Here is a 17,513-nt window from a genome sequence, read left to right as displayed (position 1 = left end):
CCTTTCTTTTTATCTCCTTCCTCCTCCTTACCCTCATCTTCCTACCTTTTTTCCTCTCTTATTTCCTTTTTTTTGTTTGTTTAATTGAAGCACACCTAACATAAAATTTACTCATCTTAACCATTTTCAAGTATACATACATATTAAGTAAATTCAGATTATTGCACAACCATCACTGCCTTTCATCTGCAGAACTCTTCAGCTTGCAAAACTGAAACTCTGTACCCATTAAACAATAACTCCCCATACTCTCCTCATGCCAGTCCTTCCCAACTAGCATTCTGCCTCTTTGGACCTACCTACTCCAGGTACCTCATATAAGTAGAATCAGGCAGTCCTTGTCTTTTTGTGACTGGCTTATTTCACTCAGCATAATGTCCTCAAGATCCATCCGTGGGTTAGCATGAGACAAAACTTCCTTCTTTTTTAAGGGCTAAATAACATTCCATTGCATAGATACACCCACATTTTGTGTATCCATTTTCTGTTGCTAGACCCTTGGGTTGCTTCCACCTTTTGGCTATGTGAATAACACTACTGTGAACATAAGTGTTCAAATATCTCTTTGAGGCCCTGCTTTCAGTTCTTTGGGGTAGACATCCAGAAGTGGAATGACATTTTTCTTTTTGTTCATGTTACTCTTTCTCCTTCTTTCTCCTTCTTACATTGTGATGTTTCTGTAGGTTCTGCCTCTGGAAAACAAGATGAAGAATGCCCGCCACTTCCCAGCCATCCTGTCTTTGGGAATGTCCATCGTCACTTCCCTGTACATTGGCATGGCGGCTCTGGGCTACCTGCGGTTTGGAGATGACATCAAGGCCAGCATAAGCCTTAACCTGCCTAACTGCTGGTATCTTCATGGGCTGTCAGGTGGTGGGGACTCAGGAATGGGTGGAAACGTATAGGTCACTTCCTCCTCCCTTCCACAGCTGGGAAACCGAGGTCTAGAGAGCCTCCCACAGAAGAAGCAGAGTTGTCATTGGAACCACGGTCTCCAGATTCTCTGTCCCGGGAGTTCCTCCTTCAACAACAGCCTCCCAAATTGAGTTAAGCCTTGACACCTTAGTGTGAAGGAGGACATGACTTAAGAAGAGAGGACACAAGTGAGAGCCCTTGGTCTACTAAGGAGAGAAGGGAAGGGCACTGGGAGATGGCAAGAGACAGAGAGAGGAGTCGGGAGGTGGCCACACTTCCCATAGTCTTGTTTGCCACAGCCAATGGTTCACATTCCCCAAGTCAGAGTAACCAGATAAAAAAGTGGAAAACAAAAACCAATTGGGCCAACCTGGGCAACATGGTAAGACCCCACTTCCACAAAAAAAATTTCCATAGCTTAGCTGAGTATGATGTCTCATACCTGTATTCCCAGCTGCTTGGGATGCTGAGGTAGGAAGATCACTTGAGCCCAGGAGTTTGAGGTTACAGAAGGCTGTCATCACACCACCGCACTCCACTCCAGCCTGAGTGACACAGTGAGACCCTCTCTCTTAAAAACAAACAAACAGGCCAGGCGTGATGGCTCATGCCTGTAATCCCAGCACTTTGGGAGGCCAGGGTGGGTGGATCACCTGAGGTCAGGAGTTCAAGACCAGCCTGGCCAACATGGCAAAACCTCGTCTCTACTAATAATACAAAATTAGCCGGGCATGGTGGTGGGCGCCTGTAATCCCAGCTACTCGGGAGGCTGAGGCAAGAGAATCACTTAAACCTGGGAGGCAGAGGTTTCAGTGAGCCAAGATGGTGCCATTGAACTCCAGCCTGGGCAACAAGAGTGAAACTCCATCTCAAAATAAATAAATAAATAAATACATAAATAAGCCAGGCATGGTGGCACACACCTATAGTCTCAGCTACTCAGGAGGCTGAGGCAGGAGAATCACTTGAACCTGGGAGGTGGAGGTTGCAGTGAACCAAGATAGCACCACAGCACTCCAGCCTGGGCGGCAGAGACTCTGTCTCAAACAAACAAACAAACAAACAAAACAATTTGGGAAGACCATTGGAATCTGTAAAAGTCTTATGTTCTAGCATACCCAATTCATGCAATAGTTAGCAGCCCCATAGACATCAACAGTGCCATATTGAACAGACGCATGAACCCACATCCCATTGTGCAGGATTTTCTCCCACACCAGGTCATGTCATTAATTACAGGACATTTCGGTCTTCTCAAGCGGACAGTCACAGTCCCTTGGAGACCTATTTGCCTAAATGTGGCTCCTTTCCCAACATGATAATGCCACTCATCAAGCATTTACTGCATGCCAATTACAAGCAGATGCCAAGTGGCACTGATGTGAGTAGACTATAACCTTGGAGGTTCACTATCTTTGCCGGCTCCTGATCCGGTGGGAATGGGGGAGGAACAGATAGTGTATGTACACAAACAATAACATAGAAAAAGAAGCTCTCCAGAGTAGCAAACAGGCCTTGGGGATTTCCAAGGAAAGAATGCACATCGGAAGGAGACAACAGGCAAACTCGTTGTCCAGCAGGTCAACTCAATCCAAACATGGACCACTCTGGTACACCTGAGTCCAGGTCCCAGTTGGACTGCCTACTAGCTTGTGGTGGTAGATGATTTACTTCAACTCTCTGAACCTCAGTTGCCTCATTTATAAACTGGAGTTGTCATGAGGATTAAGTTGAGCTGTGTCTACAAGGATCTGGCTGTGGTACCTGCTCAGAAGAGGGGAATTTCAAAAACTTGGAGGGGTTTGAACAGATGGAAATGGAGTAAAGAGGGTGCCCAGGCAGCAGGACTAGTGTAAGCAAGAAACACAGAAATGTGGAAGTTAGCCTTTTTAAGGAATGGGCTAAACACACACACACCCATTTATTTATTTATTTATTTATCTATTTATTTTTGAGACAGGGTCTCACTCTGTCGCCCAGGCTAGAGTGCAGTGGTGCGATCTCAGCTCACTGCAACCTCTACCTCCCAGGTTCAAGTAATTCTCCTGCCTCAGCCTCCCGAGTAGCTGGGATTACAGGTGTGCACCACCACACGTGGGTAATTTTTGTATTTTTGGTAGTGGTAGGGTTTCGCCATGTTGGGCAGACTGGTCTCGAACTCGTGACCTCAGGTGATCCACCGCCCTCGGCCTCCCAAAGTGCTGGGATTATAGGCGTGAGCCACTGTGCCCAGCATCACACATTTATTAAACATGGAAATGCATCTACCACATTAGTGGACTGAAGGAAAACAGTCACATCTCAATAGATCAAATAGAAAAAAAACTTAGATAGAACTCAATATCCCTTGAAGCCTCACACTCTGCCCCTAGCTTGAGGCTGGCAAGTACCCGTTTCTCCTTATATTCCACCCTGACTCCCCCTAACTTCCACACAACCCTATTTATAAACTGTCTCTTCTTCCAAGGATTTGGGATTCTGCAGTTCTCTCAACTAGAGGCAACAGTTATGTGCCTAGAGCTTTGGGGAATCCAGATAATTCCTAAGGACTGATCACAAAGGACTAGAGTCTTTTAGATCCAGGGCTTTTGGTCTTAGCCACTTATCATCTGTGTCTCCCTGGGCAAAGTATCTGGCCTGAGCCTGAGCCTCTCTTTTTTAAAACGTAAGATTGAGCATCAGATGGTAGCGATTTGCGAAGGTGCAATACATACTCAGGCTTAAGATGGTTTTTATTTCATTTAGAAATGACCCTTTCCATTGTTTCCACTGAATCCAGAACCCCACTATTTTCACTGCATGCTCTGCTGTGACTCCCTCTTGATTCTCAGAAGGTCCCTCTCAGTCATTTTCAGAAAGGGAAACAAAAGCCCAAGTCATTGTCCCAAGGTCAGAGGTTAATGTTCCAAGGAGGCCAGTGTCAGAACACAGTGGCCGTGGAGAGCAGCTCTGTGGTTTGTCTTGCAGGCTGTACCAGTCTGTCAAGCTTCTCTACATTGCCGGCATCCTGTGCACCTATGCCCTGCAGTTCTACGTCCCTGCAGAAATCATCATCCCCTTTTCCATCTCCCGGGTGTCAACACGCTGGGCACTGCCTCTGGATCTGTCCATTCGCCTCGTCATGGTCTGCCTGACATGTGAGTAGAAAGGAGAGTGCAGTGTTCCTGCTGATCTTTTCTGAGGGCTATCAAGAATCAGCCAGATGGGCCGGATGCATTGGCTTACACCTGTAATCCTGGCACTTTGGGAGGCCGAGGCGGGTGGATCACCTGAGGTCAGGAGTTCCAGACAAGCCTGGCCAAAATGGTGAAACCCTGTCTCTACTAAAAATACAACAATTAACCAGGAGTGGTGGCATGTGCCTGTAATCCCAGCTACTCAAGAACCAAGGCAAGAGGATCACTTGAACATGTAGGGCAGAGGTTGCAGTGAGCCGAGATCGTGCCACTGCACTCCAGCCTGGGCAACAGAGCAAGATTCATCTCAAAAAAAAAAAAAAAAAAAAGAATCAGTCAGATGGTAGAGGGCAGTCATGACAATCAGCATTTACTGAGACTTACTGTATTCCAGGGACCATTTTAAAGCTTTACAAGTATTCACTCATCTAAGCCTCAGGGACAACCCCATTCTTACATGTACCTAATTAGACAGATTTGTTGGTGTTCAGCCTAAGGGACTGACACAGCTTATCAAACAATAATTGTAAGAACTTGCTGGGCACTCTGGCACTTGCCTGTGATCCCAGCATTTTGAGAGGTCAAGGCAGGCGGATTGCTTGAGTTCAGGAGTTTTGAGACCAGCCCGGACAACATGGTGAAACCCCATCTCTATAAAAAAAAAAAAGAAGAAAAAAAAAGAAAAGAAAATAGCCAGGCATGGGTGCCCCATGTTTGTAGTCCCAGCTACTTGGGAGGCTAGGGTGAGAAGATTGCTTGAGCCCAGGAGGCTGAGGCTGCAGTGAGCTGAGATTGAACTACTGCACTCCAGCCTGGGCAACAGAGTCAGACCCTGTCTCAAATATATTAATAAATAAATAAATAAATAAATCATAAGAACTGACATGTATTGAACACTTACTGTGTGCCAGGCACTGTGTTCAGCTCTTTCTAGTCTAGATTTCATAATATTTTATTCAGTCCTCACAACAATTCTCATGAGGTAGAACTATGATAAACCCTACTTTATGAAAGAGAAAACTGAGGCAGTGAGTGATTAATAATTGGCCAGAAAGTGTCAGAGGTAGGATTTGAATTCAAGTCATGTAAGTCTAGAGCCAGTGCCCTTCACCTCCAGGTCAGACATTGAAAATGGGACTCTAATTTGGCAACAGGTGTTGTTTGAACCTCACAATGTTGTATAAAGTGGGCCAACATTTAAAATGTGGGCAATCTCCATACAAATGCAGATTTTTAAAATTTTTTGGTGGGGCTACTATAAATTGATTGGGCAAGGCTGGGATCACATTCCCCATCGGCAACAATCAGCTGGGGCTCCTTGACCCCTGGACGGTCCTGTGCTTGCCTATTGGCTGAGGTCATTCCCACTCCCTGGCTCACAGCAGCCCCCATGACCCGGAGTACCCCTTTCTGCAAGTATTCCACCAGAGGCCGAAGGAGATGGCTAGAGATTCCTGTGTAGAGTAGAGGTGGCCCAGCTGTCCCTAAGATGCCTTTTGATTGTAATTGGAAAAGTGTCTTCTTTTTAAGGCCAAATTGTATTCCACTGTACGTACAAACCACATTTTCTTTATCCATTCATCTGTCCATGGAAATTTAGGAAATTCTTTTTTTTTTTTTTTTGCATAACAAAGTGTTACTTTTAGATAATTATCAGTACACCAAGTAATAACATGTAACGAGTTTTTGAATTCTACCATCTAGTAATTTTGATTCAGAGAAACTAAAAGCAGCCCAAACAGTTATGCTAGTATTCATTATTCTAACCATTAGCAGGAATGGACTAATTTAAGGGTGGCTGCTGCTTCACACAGATTACAAATAACCATTTACTACTTTTTCATGGTTAGAATCCTGACATTCAAGAAAGCACTACAGGGAAAAAAAAATATTAATCTCTTTCTTCTTCAAAGAACTTTTTTTTTACTAGATAAAAGAAAGAAAAAGTCAACATTGATACATTGATACGTATGTTACTTCAGCTAAAAGGCATGGGAAAACATGACATATACCCATTAAATTTCTACGAAATACGATGTAAAAAGAAAATCTATAGATAAGTTCTAAGTCTGTACAAAGAAGCTAGATTTTATATTCTCTGAGATGTGAGGGGACCTCCTATATAATATACAGAAATCATTTAATGCCTTTTCATAAGAATATATCTCGAGCTGCATATTCCTCGAGGGCATCTAAAATGCCAATCCGTGGTACAGGCGCTTCTTTCTCCCACTCTTCTTCACTTATGCAGCAGTTTTCATGGATTTCTGTCCAGGTGTCACAGACAAAAGCCAAGAGACTAGCCAAGCCTTCACCCCCATTCTGCTGGAAGTAGTTCTGGAGGCTGGTCCTCTTCTTCTGACCCTCCTGTGCCACTTCAGTGCCAAGGCTGCTGTGAGATTCCAGGGCTGCAGCTTCCTTGGTCTTGAACTCTTTCTCCCTCTGCAGGCAGTGCTGTTCAGTTTCAGTTCAGCAGTTGAAGCCTCAGCTGCTTCCTTGGCCTGCTTCAGCCTCTATGTTTTTGCTCACACTTGGACACCTTCTCAGTGGCTGCATCTTGGCCTGCAGCCGCTGCTGGATCCCCTGAGACTGGCTGAAGTGGCTGTTGATTTTCACTTTTCTAGGCCAGCCCAAAGCATTTATTCGACACTGGTTTTCTTTTTTTGAAGTGATTAGTTCTCAATTTGACCTTGAATGCAGGAACTATCCAGTATCTTACATATTCCAGATAGATCAAGGAATTTGCCCCACAGTATAAAGATAACAATCCCTTAAGCCTACACTACACTTCTTCATGCATTGTCAATTAGCATGTATGAGTAAATAACTTGGAGTAATAGCAAAGATAACTTTTCTGAATGCTTTACATGAAAAATCTCATTGAAGACTTTTATGTCCTATGCAGAATGAATCACAATACCTAAAAGGATAGTAGCCTTCATCTCCATTTTGCAGCTGAGGAAACAAGCTGAGGAAGGGGTGGGACTTGGGCAAGGCCATACAAGAATGCACCAGACTCCTGCCTTCCAGACCTGTTCTGTTCTACCACACTCCTCCAAAGGAGGCCTGCTCAAGGCTCCTGGGATTTATTGGTGACCAGGAACATTTTTCATCAAATATAATAAAAAACGTAAAAGCCCAGGTCTGTAAAACGTCCTGCTAAAAAAATATAATTTCAAAATTTTTAGCTTTTCGTGTTTCTTTGTTAGGTGTTTTCTGACATGTGTATAAAACCTGGAGAAGACACTTCTTTAAAGACACCTCCTGGATTTTCTTCCAACTGAAGATCTCTTTGTACTATAAATAATTTCATATTCTAATTGTTTGCAAGTAAAAGGTTCTTATACTTGCATGTTAATTATTTATTAAAATTCTAGGCATTTAAAAAAATAATTTATTTATATTATTTATTATATTTTTATTATATATATAAAATATATAAAATATTTATTATATATAAATATATATTATAAATATTTATAAATAATTATTTATTATTTATATTTTATTATATTTTTATTATAGATAAAATATATTAAATATATTTTATTTATTTAAATATATAAAATATATTTTATTTATATATAAAATAAATAATAAATTTGTATTATTTATTTATATTATTTATATCATTTTTTATTTATTAAAATGTTAGGCATTTTAGAAGACTTCTAAAAAATTTGTACATTGATACAAATTTTGATAGTACAAACATTGACAGTTTGTACATTGATATATTCCAAACAGCTTGAATGGTTCCCAGCACTGTTATTTAGTGTTATTTATTAAGTAAGAGCTTAAGTTTTGTTGGATATGTAAGGATCCAAAATGCACCTCGGTAGCATAAAGATTATTTTAAGCTAAAAATGTCTGAACAAAAAGAAGCTGCAGAAAGAAACTTTGTCTAATCTTCTTTTGCTGATGTAAGCGGGAACTCCTGACAAATATAGCTGCCATAAATCCCTTCTCTGGGAAGTTTAGAGCCAGAAAAGAGACTTAGCATTATCATGGGAATTACTAACTGTTTAACAAATTTTATCTGAAACTGTCATATCTTCCATTTGTTCTTCCATAAAAGCCCTTTCTCCTCCCTCCTTTCCCCCTTATTAAGGGGGTATCTTTGGCTGTTCTGGAAGCCAATTCATCTCAAGGCTCTGGAGCTTATATATACACTTTGTCTTTTCTCTTGTTAATCTTACCTATTGTCAGTTGAATTCACAAGCACCCAACCACTGACCCTAAGTTGGTAGGGGAAAAGTTTTTGAATGAATACATTTCCTCCCAACAATATGAATGAACAATATGAATGAATACAATTAGACAGAGACTCACCAAATTTTGTTATTGTTGTTTTGAGATGGGGTCTCACTATGTTACCCAGGGTGTCCTTGAACTCCCGGATCCTCCTGCCTCAGCCTCCCGAATAGCTGGGGCTACAGAAATGTGCCACTATGCCTGGCTGAATTTTTAATATGTAACTTCTAGGGAATATGATTAGGGATATTGGAGGACTTTTAACTTTTCTTTCTGTAATTGAATTTCTGAGAAACAACTAGTTTATTTTTTAAGAAGAGGATTTTTTTTTTTTTTTTTTTTATGAGATAGGACCTCACACTTTGTCACCCAGGCTGGAGTGCAGTGGCGTGATCTTGGCTCACTGCAACCTCCACCTCCCAGGTTCAAGTGATTCTCCTGCCTCAGCCTCCTGAGTAGCTGAGATTATAGGTGCCCACTACCACACCCGGCTAATTTTTGTATTTTTAGTAGAGATGGGATTTCACTATGTTGGACAGGCTGGTCTTGAACTCCCAACCTTCAGTGATCCACCCATCTAGGCCTCCCAAAGTGCTGGGATTACAAGTGTGAGCCACTGTGCCTGGCCAAGAAGAGGACTTTAAGAACAAACTTTCAAAGCTTGGCTAAGCCTGGAATGCTCCATCTCTCCACTGTCCTCTCCCTGCAGGCCTCCTGGCCATCCTCATCCCCCGCCTGGACCTGGTCATCTCCCTGGTGGGCTCCGTGAGTGGCACCGCCCTGGCCCTCATCATCCCACCGCTCCTGGAGGTCACCACGTTCTACTCAGAGGGCATGAGCCCCCTCACCATCTTCAAGGACGCCCTGATCAGCATCCTGGGCTTCGTGGGCTTTGTGGTGGGGACCTACCAGGCCCTGGACGAGCTGCTCAAGTCAGAAGACTCTCACCCCTTTTCCAACTCCACCACTTTTGTTCGGTGAGCCTGGCACTGCTCCTTGCCTACCAGCACCCGACTTTTAATGATATGGATCTCTCTTTTTTTTTTTTTTTTTTTTTTGAGACGGAGTTTCTGTCTTGTTGCCCAGACTGGAGTGCAATGATGCGATCTCAGCTCACCACAACTTTGGCCTCCTGGGTTCAAGCGATTCTCCTGCCTCAGCCTCCCAAGTAGTTGGGATTACAGGCATGGGCCAGCACACCTGGCTACTTTTGTATTTTTAGTAGAGACGGGGTTTCTCCATGTTGGTCAGGCTGGTCTTGAACTCCCGACCTCAGGTGATCCACCCACCCCGGCCTCCCAAAATGCTGGGATCACAGGCGTGAGCCACCTCGCCTGGCCGGATCTCTTTTATATGCATTATCTTTATGTCACTGCTTTGCCTTTTCTCTGGGCCAAGTCATGGTGAAACAAGAAAGCTACAAGCTCTAAATGGTAATTTTTTAAATTTTTGTTTTGTTTATTACTTCTTCTTTTCATACCTCTGGCATTCCACTACATTGTGAGCTTTCCCTTGGAAGGCTCTGGACTCTATTCAAGCTTATGATAATTCACACAATGAATTTCATACCTAGCCTGGAGCTATGCAAGAAGCAGCCACCAGAGGGCCCCAAGTGGCAGCAACTGGCCAAAGGAGGTGCAGCCAGCTAAGACTGTCCACGCTTTGGCAGACAACCGGTTTTCCCTTTTCTGGGTCTGTTCAAAAAGCAAACATTAAGGGTGGGCACATAATCCACAAGCCAGAAAGTTGTGCACGGCTCCAGTGTTGAGATGGGTAGGGCCAAGATGACCAGTGTGAAAACTCTCAGATAGAAAGGAGCCATGCATATTAAATGAGGGGCAACAAACATTTCAAACCATTAGATAACATTTTCTCCCAACTCAAAGATCCCAACAATGAATAGGAGGCATGGAAGTAGATGTGCCAATGGGGAGGGATGAGGAGTGAACATGAATATTATTTGAATAGACTTTACCTCTTAATTCTTGCAACATGCATTCTTGATTACCTACTGTGTGCCAAATAAGATTTTGTAGAATATTGCAAAAATGACCATAAATTCCTCGTGATAATGTGACTTTGCACCTGCTCCTATGAAAAGATGAAGTCTGTATCTGTATCCCTTAAATTTTTTTGCTTGTTTGTGGGTTTTGTTTTGTGTTTTGTTTTTTTGAGATGAAGTCTCGCTCTGTTGCCCAGGCTGGAGTGCAATGGCACAATCTCGGCTCACTGCAACCTCCATCTCCTGGGTTCAGGCGATTCTTCTGCCTCAGCCTCCCAAGTAGCTAGGATTACAGGTGCCTGCCACTATGCCCAGCTAATTTTTGTATTTTTCGTAGAGATGGGGTTTTACCATGTTGGCCAGGCTGGTCTCAAACTCCTGACCTCAGGTGATCCGCTTGCCTCGGCCTCCCAAAGTGCTGAGATTACAAGTGTGAGCCACCACGCCCAGCCTCTCCCCTTTAAATTTGATCTTGGCCTTGTAACTTGCTTTGGCCAATGGGACATTAGTAAATGTGATGCAGTCAGAGGTTTGGTAATAACCTATGCATCAGGACTTACATCACTTGCTGCTCTATGGAGTTGAGACCACCAAGTAAAGCATCCTGGGCTAGCCTACCGGAGGATAAGAGACCATGTGGAACATAAATGAATCATCCCAGTTGAGCCCTGTCCGCAGATCAACCAGCCTACCAACTTCCAGACACGAGTAAAGCCATCCTAGACTATATCCAACCCGAGTCAGGCTGACACAGACCATAAGAATTGTATAGATAATCCACAGAACTGTGATAAATAATAAAGATGTTTGTAATTTTAATACATAAAGAGTGGGAAGTTTTATGCAGCAAAAGATAACTGATAAATCATTCTAAAGAGGATACACTGATTAATGAGAAAAGAATCCCTGCTCTCAAGCAGCCAGTCTACTGTCCACTGGGGAAGAGTTAACAGGTAATCAACTAAGTAAATACCATCTAATGTCCATCTAAGGGCAAAGGACACTACCTGCTCTAGAGCACCAAAGAAGACTTTCCACAGGTGGTATCATTTGAGCTGGGCTTTGAGTAGAACCTGAATCTTCTACGACTGAGCCTGAACCTTCTTCCATTCTGTCCTGCTGCCTGGACATTACAGCACCTATGCTTGTGTCTGATCTTGGCTGGCAGCCAGAGGCAAGCCAACCTGAGACATCACCTCCATCTTTCTGGTGGTGACTGCTCTCTCCCCTCCCCTCAGAATTACTAAAATTGAGAAAATGCACCTAGATAACTAAATAGATGTTGAAGATCTATAGTCCCAAAAGGTGGGGAGAGGAGAGTTTCTCATCAAACTCTCCGTGGTTTACGGGAATGAGCTATGCCTGTTTCAGCCTCGGTGTTAAGAGAACATTTGAAAAAGCCCTGTCCTGCTTATTTTCATCCTTCGTCTTCCCTGTGTCCCCCAATTCCCACGTCCCGGTCTGCTCTTTCTGTATGTTACTTTCTATCTGCTGGACTTCCAGAAGATACTTCACCAACACAAGTCCACTCAGATGGAGGAAAGGCTGGTGGTCCACACCCAGATCCCATACCCTACAGAGTCCCTGTTGGGCAACAGGACACTCATAGCTCGTGCAGGGGTCCACAGTCCACTTTGCCAGAGGATGGGTTGTCATTTCCACCCTGAGCTCTCTGTTTCATCAGCAAACCCAAAGGACTTCCAATGATCCGTCCTGAGTGTTGGCAATGTGATCATCCTCTCTGGAAACATTTCTCTCCCACCCTGCTCCACTATCAATCACCCCACCCATCCTTGAAGTTTAAAGTTATCTTCTCTGTTATTAAGAAAAGTTTACACTCATTCTCTAAAGATAAGCCCCTACTGTGTAAGAGGATAGGGTTAATTTTATTACTCAGACCAATCTGGCTGAAGTTAAATCTTGGAAAGAAAAACTAAATTTAGCAACATTGATGTAACCAACAAAACTAAGCTAGGGAGACTCGTTAGTAATCATTGGCAACACTAAAGACTACTACATATTAGCTTTATGTCTGAGTGGTGGTGATATTAAAATTTCTTAAGTGGTTTGGAACTGATTTTTTTAATACACACATACGCACACACACGACTTTCTTCCCCCCATTTAACTTACTATTTATTTAACTTCTGGAGCTTGCTAGTGAGTCAAGGAACATAGAAAACCCTTCCTCCTTTCCTTCATTGAGTGCTTACTAAGGATTTTACATGAGATCATCTCATTTAATCCTTCCAATGACCTGTGATGTTTACACTGTCATTGTCTCCATTTTCAGATAAGGAAACAGACTCAGAGACATTAAATAACTTGTTAAAGATCAAACACGTAGTGAAGGATGGATCCAGGATGCAAACATTTGTGCATCAAAGCTCCTCACTGCATTGTAGGGCCCAAGGGAGGCCACTGAATGGTGGTTATCAAAATGTAAAATAGGGAGGAGGTAGAGCAAGATGGTAGAAAGCTCCACTGATCTGTCCTGTCCCCCAACCCCTGCTGCAAGGACACCAATTTAACAATTATGTACACAAAAAAAGCACCTTCATAAGAACCAAAAAACGTGGGCACTCAACAGTACCTGGTTTTAACTTCGTATGGCTGAAAGAGGCACTAAAGAGGTAAAAGAAAAAAGTCTTGAATCAACTGCGCAGCGCCACCCCTCCCCCACCCCCAGCAGGGGCCCATGGTGCCCAGAGTATCTCTGGACTCTGGGGAAGGGAGAACCCAGTAATTGTGATGCATTGACTAGGTGCTGCCCTTGTTATAGCAGAAAGGAAAACCAGACCAAACTCAGCTGACACCCGCCCACAGAGGGAGCATTTAAACCAGCCCTAGCCAGAGGGGAATCACTGATCCCAGAGATCAGAACTCTAGTTCCCACAGGCCTCACCACCATGGGCTAAAGTGCTCTGGGGCTTTAAGTAAACTTGAAAGGCAGTCTAGGCCACAAGGACTACAACTCCTAGGAGACTCCTAGTACTGAATTGGACCCAGAGACAGTGGACTGGCGGAGCAGGAGACATACTGAGACACCAGTTGGGGTGACTAAGGGAGTGCTTGGCATCACCCCTTTCCTAACCCCAAGAAGCACAGCTTGTGGCTCCAGAATAGACCCCTTCCTTTTGCTTGAGGTGAGGAGAAGGAATAGTGGGTAGGACTTTATCTTACATCTTAGATACCAACTCAGCCACAGAATAGGGCATGGGTCAGAGTCATGATGCTGCCTTTCCAGACCTTAGCTCCTGGGCATTTCTAGACATACCCTGGGCCAGAAGGGAACCCACTGCCTTGAAGGAAAGGACCCAGTCCTGGCAGCATTCATCACCTGCTCACTGAAGAGCCCTTGGGCCCTGAATAAACACCAGTGATACCCAGATACTACATCAAGGGCCTTGGGTGAGACTCTGAGACCTGCTGACTTTAGTTACCGCTCAGCCACAGGGGTAGAGCACCAAGTAGGCTCTTGGGGTCCCCAATTCCAGGACTTGGCTCTTGGATGGCATTTCTGGACCTGTCCTGGGCCAGAGGGTAGCCCAGTGCCTTGAAGGGTGAGTCCCAGGCCAGGCAGCATGTGCCAAAACTGACTGAAGAGCCCTCAGGACTTAAGGGAACATTGGCAGTCGTCTAGCATTACTCCCTGTGGGCCTGAGGTGGCAGTGGCCATAGGGTGAGGCTGCCCTACCTTTGGAAAGGGGAGGGAAGAGTGAAAAGGACTGTGTCTTGTGGTTCGAGTGCCAGCTCAGCCACAGTACAATACAGCACCAGGTAGACTTCTTAGGTTTTTGATTGTAGTCCCTGGCTGTCAAGACAGATGGCACCTCTGGACCCGCATACAGCCTGAGGGAACTCTCCACATTAAAGGGAAAAATACAGACCTGAATGGCTTGCCACCTACTGATTATAGAGCCCCAGAGCCTGAGCGAACACAGGCAGTAGCCAGGGAGTGGTTACAGGAGGCCTCTAGCAAGACCCAGTGCTATGCTGGCTTCAGGTCTGACCCAGTGCAGTCATGATGGTGGTCACAAGGGTGCTTGTATCACTCCACCCCCAGCTTCATGTGGCTCAGAACAGACAAAGAGAGAGACTCTGTTTGGGAGAAAGTAAGGGAAGAGAACAAGAGTCTCTGTCTGGTAATCCAGAGAATTCTCCCGGATCTTGTCCAAGATGATCAAGGTGGTACCTCTGTCAGTCTGCAACAACCACAGTGTTGCATGGGCTTGGGTTGTGCCCTGAAGCAGATACAACTTAGATCACAACACCCAAGCCCTTTCAAATATCTGGAAAGCCTTCCCAAGAATGATGGATACAAACAAATCCGGACAGTGAAGACTGCAAAAAATACCTAACTCTTCAATGCCCAGAAACTGAAGAGCATTTACTAGCATCAACACCATCCGTGAAAACACGACCTCACCAAATGAACTAAATAAGGCACCAGGGACCAATCCTGGAGATACAGAGATATGTGAACTTTCAGTCAGAGGATTGAAAATAGTTGTTTTGAGGAAATTCATAGAAATTCAAGATAACATAGAGAAGGAATTCATCAGATAAATTTAACACAGATATTGAAATCATGAAAAAGAATCAATCAGAAATTCTGGAGCTGAAAAATTCAATTGCCATATTGAAGAATGCATGAGAGTCTTTTAATAATAGAATCAATCAACCAGAAGAATTAGTTAGCTTAAAGATAGGCTGTTTGAAAATAGTCAGGAGACCAAAAAAAAAGGGATAAAAAATAATGAAGCACACCTACAGGATCTAGAAAATAGCCTCAAAAAGGTAAATCTAAGTTATTGGCCTTAAAAGAGGAAGTAGAGAAAGAGACAGGGGTAGAAATGTCATTCAAAAGGATAATAGAGAACTTCCTAAACCTAGAGAAAGTCATCAATATCCAAGTACAAGAAGTTTATAGAACACCACGCAGATTTAACCTAAACAAGACTACCTTAAGCATTTAATAATCAAACTCTCAAAGATCAAGTATAAAGGATCCTAAAAGCAGCAAGAGAGAAAAACAAACAAAAACACCATGGAGCTCCAATGTGTCTGGCAGCAAGACTTTTCAGTGGAAACCTTATAGGCAAGGAGAGAGTGGCATGACATATTTAAAGTGCTGAAGGAAAACACTTTTACCCTACAATAGTATATCTGGTGAAAACATATTTCAAACATGAACGAGAAATAAAGACTTTCCCAGACAAACAAAAATTGAAGGATTTTATCAACACCAGACCTGTCCTACTGTGTCCGGAATTGGTGGGTTCTTGGTCTCACTGACTTCAAGAATGAAGACGCGGACCCTCGCGGTGAGTGTTGCAGTTCTTGAAGGCGGCGTGTCTGGAGTTTGTTCCTTCTGATGTTCAGATGTGTTCGGAGTTTCTTTCTTCTGGTGGGTTCGTGGTCTTGCTGGCTCAGGAGTGAAGCTGCAGACCTTCCCGGTGAGTGTTACAGCTCTTAAGGCGGCGCGTCTGGAGTTGTTCCTTCCTCCCGGTGGGCCTGTGGTCTCGCTGGCTCAGAAGTGAAGCTGCAGACCTTCGCTGTGAGTGTTAACAGCTCTTAAGACAGCGCGTCTGGAGTTGTTCGTTCCTCCCGGTGGGCTCGTGGTCTCGCTGGCTTCAGGAATGAAGCTGCAGACCTTCGCAGAGAGTGTTACAGCGCATAAAGGCAGTGTGGACCCAAAAAGTGAGCAGTAGCAAGAGTTACTGCAAAGAGCGAAAGAACAAAGCTACCACAGCGCGAAAGCGGACGGAAGCCGATTGCTGCTGCTGTCTCGGGCAGCCTGCTTTTATTATCTTATCTGGCCCCACCCACATCCTGCTGATTGGTAGAGCCGAGTGGTCTGTTTTGACAGGGTGCTGATTGGTGCGTTTACAATCCCTGAGCTAGACACAAAGGTTCTCCACCTCCCCACCAGATTAGCTAGATACAGAGTGTCCACACAAAGGCTCTCCAAGGCCCCACCAGAGTAACTAGATACAGAGTGTTGATTGGTGTATTCACAAACCCTGAGCTAGACACAGGGTGCTGATTGGTGTGTTTACAAACCTTGGTCTAGATACAGAGAGCCGATTGGTGTGTTTACAATCCCTGAGCTAGATATAAAGGTTCTCCAAGGCCCCACCAGAGTAGCTAGATACAGTGTGCCGATTGGTATATTCACAAACCCTGAGCTAGACACAGGGTGCTGATTGGTGTGTTTACAAACCTTGAGCTAGATACAGAGTGCCGATTGGTGTATTTACAGTCCCTGAGCTAGACATAAAAGTTCTCCACCTCCCCACCAGACTCAGGAGCCCAGCTGGCTTCACCCAGTGGATCCCACACCGGGGCTGCAGGTGGAGCTGCCTGCCAGTCCTGCGCCGTGGGCCCGCACTCCTCAGCCCTTGGGTGGTCGATGGGACTGAGTGCCGTGGAGCAGGGGGCGGCGCTCATCGGGGAGGCTTTGGCCGCACAGGAGCCCATGAAGCGGGTGGGAGGCTCAGGCATGGCAGGCTGCCGGTCCCGAACCCTGCGCTGCGGGAAGGCAGCTAAGGCCCGGTGAGAAATGGAGCGCAGCGCCGGTGGGCTGGCACTGCTGGAGGACCCAGTACACCCTCCACAGCCGCTGGCCCGGGTGCTAAGCCCCTCATTGCCTGGGGCCGGCAGGGCAGGCCGGCTGCTCCGAGTGTGGGGCCGCCAAGCCCACGCCCACCCGGAACTCCAGCTGGCCCGCAAGCGCCGTGCGCAGCCCCGGTTCCCACTCGCGCCTCTCCCTCCACACCTCCCTGCAAGCTGAGGGAGCCGGCTCTGGCCTTGGCCAGCCCAGAAAGGGGCTCCCACAGTGCTGCGGTGGGCTGAAGGGCTCCTCAAGTGCCGCCAAAGTGGGAGCCCAGGCAGAGGAGGTGCCCAGAGCGAGCTAGGGCTGTGAGGACTGCCAGCACGCTGTCACCTCTCACTGCCAGAAATGCTAAAGAGAGTACCTCAATCAGAAAGAAAAGGACATTAATGAGCAATAAGTAATCACCTGAAGGTACAAAACTCACTGGTAATAGTAAATACACAGAAAAACACAAACTATTGTAACTCTGTAACTGTAGTGTGTGACCTACTTTTATCCTAAATAGAAAGACTAAACAATGAACCAATCAAAAATAATAACAACTTTT

The 17,513-nt window shown here is 44.9% G+C and overlaps 1 protein-coding gene across 2 annotated transcripts in view; it reads left to right on the top strand.

Annotated features, from left to right (window-relative positions):
- SLC36A2 (solute carrier family 36 member 2) overlaps positions 1-11,166 on the top strand; it is a 32,572-nt gene extending 21,406 nt beyond the window's left edge. Inside the window, exons 8-10 of one of the 2 annotated variants that reach the window (XM_518043.7) lie at positions 684-850; positions 3,883-4,052; positions 9,055-11,166. In XM_518043.7, coding sequence (XP_518043.2) covers positions 684-850; positions 3,883-4,052; positions 9,055-9,326 — 609 coding nt within the window. In that variant the 3' untranslated portion in view covers positions 9,327-11,166. Of the gene's footprint in view, positions 1-683; positions 851-3,882; positions 4,053-6,996; positions 7,294-9,054 lie in introns of those variants that run through there. The other variant, XM_009449969.4, reaches the window with a different exon arrangement.
- The last annotated feature ends 6,347 nt before the right edge of the window (positions 11,167-17,513 follow it).

The sequence above is a fragment of the Pan troglodytes genome, chromosome 4 (assembly GCF_028858775.2).
Source record: "Pan troglodytes isolate AG18354 chromosome 4, NHGRI_mPanTro3-v2.0_pri, whole genome shotgun sequence".
Classification (NCBI taxonomy): Eukaryota; Metazoa; Chordata; class Mammalia; order Primates; family Hominidae; genus Pan; species Pan troglodytes.
Note: the sequence above shows the minus strand (reverse complement) of the source record. Positions and strands in the feature narration are given on the sequence as shown.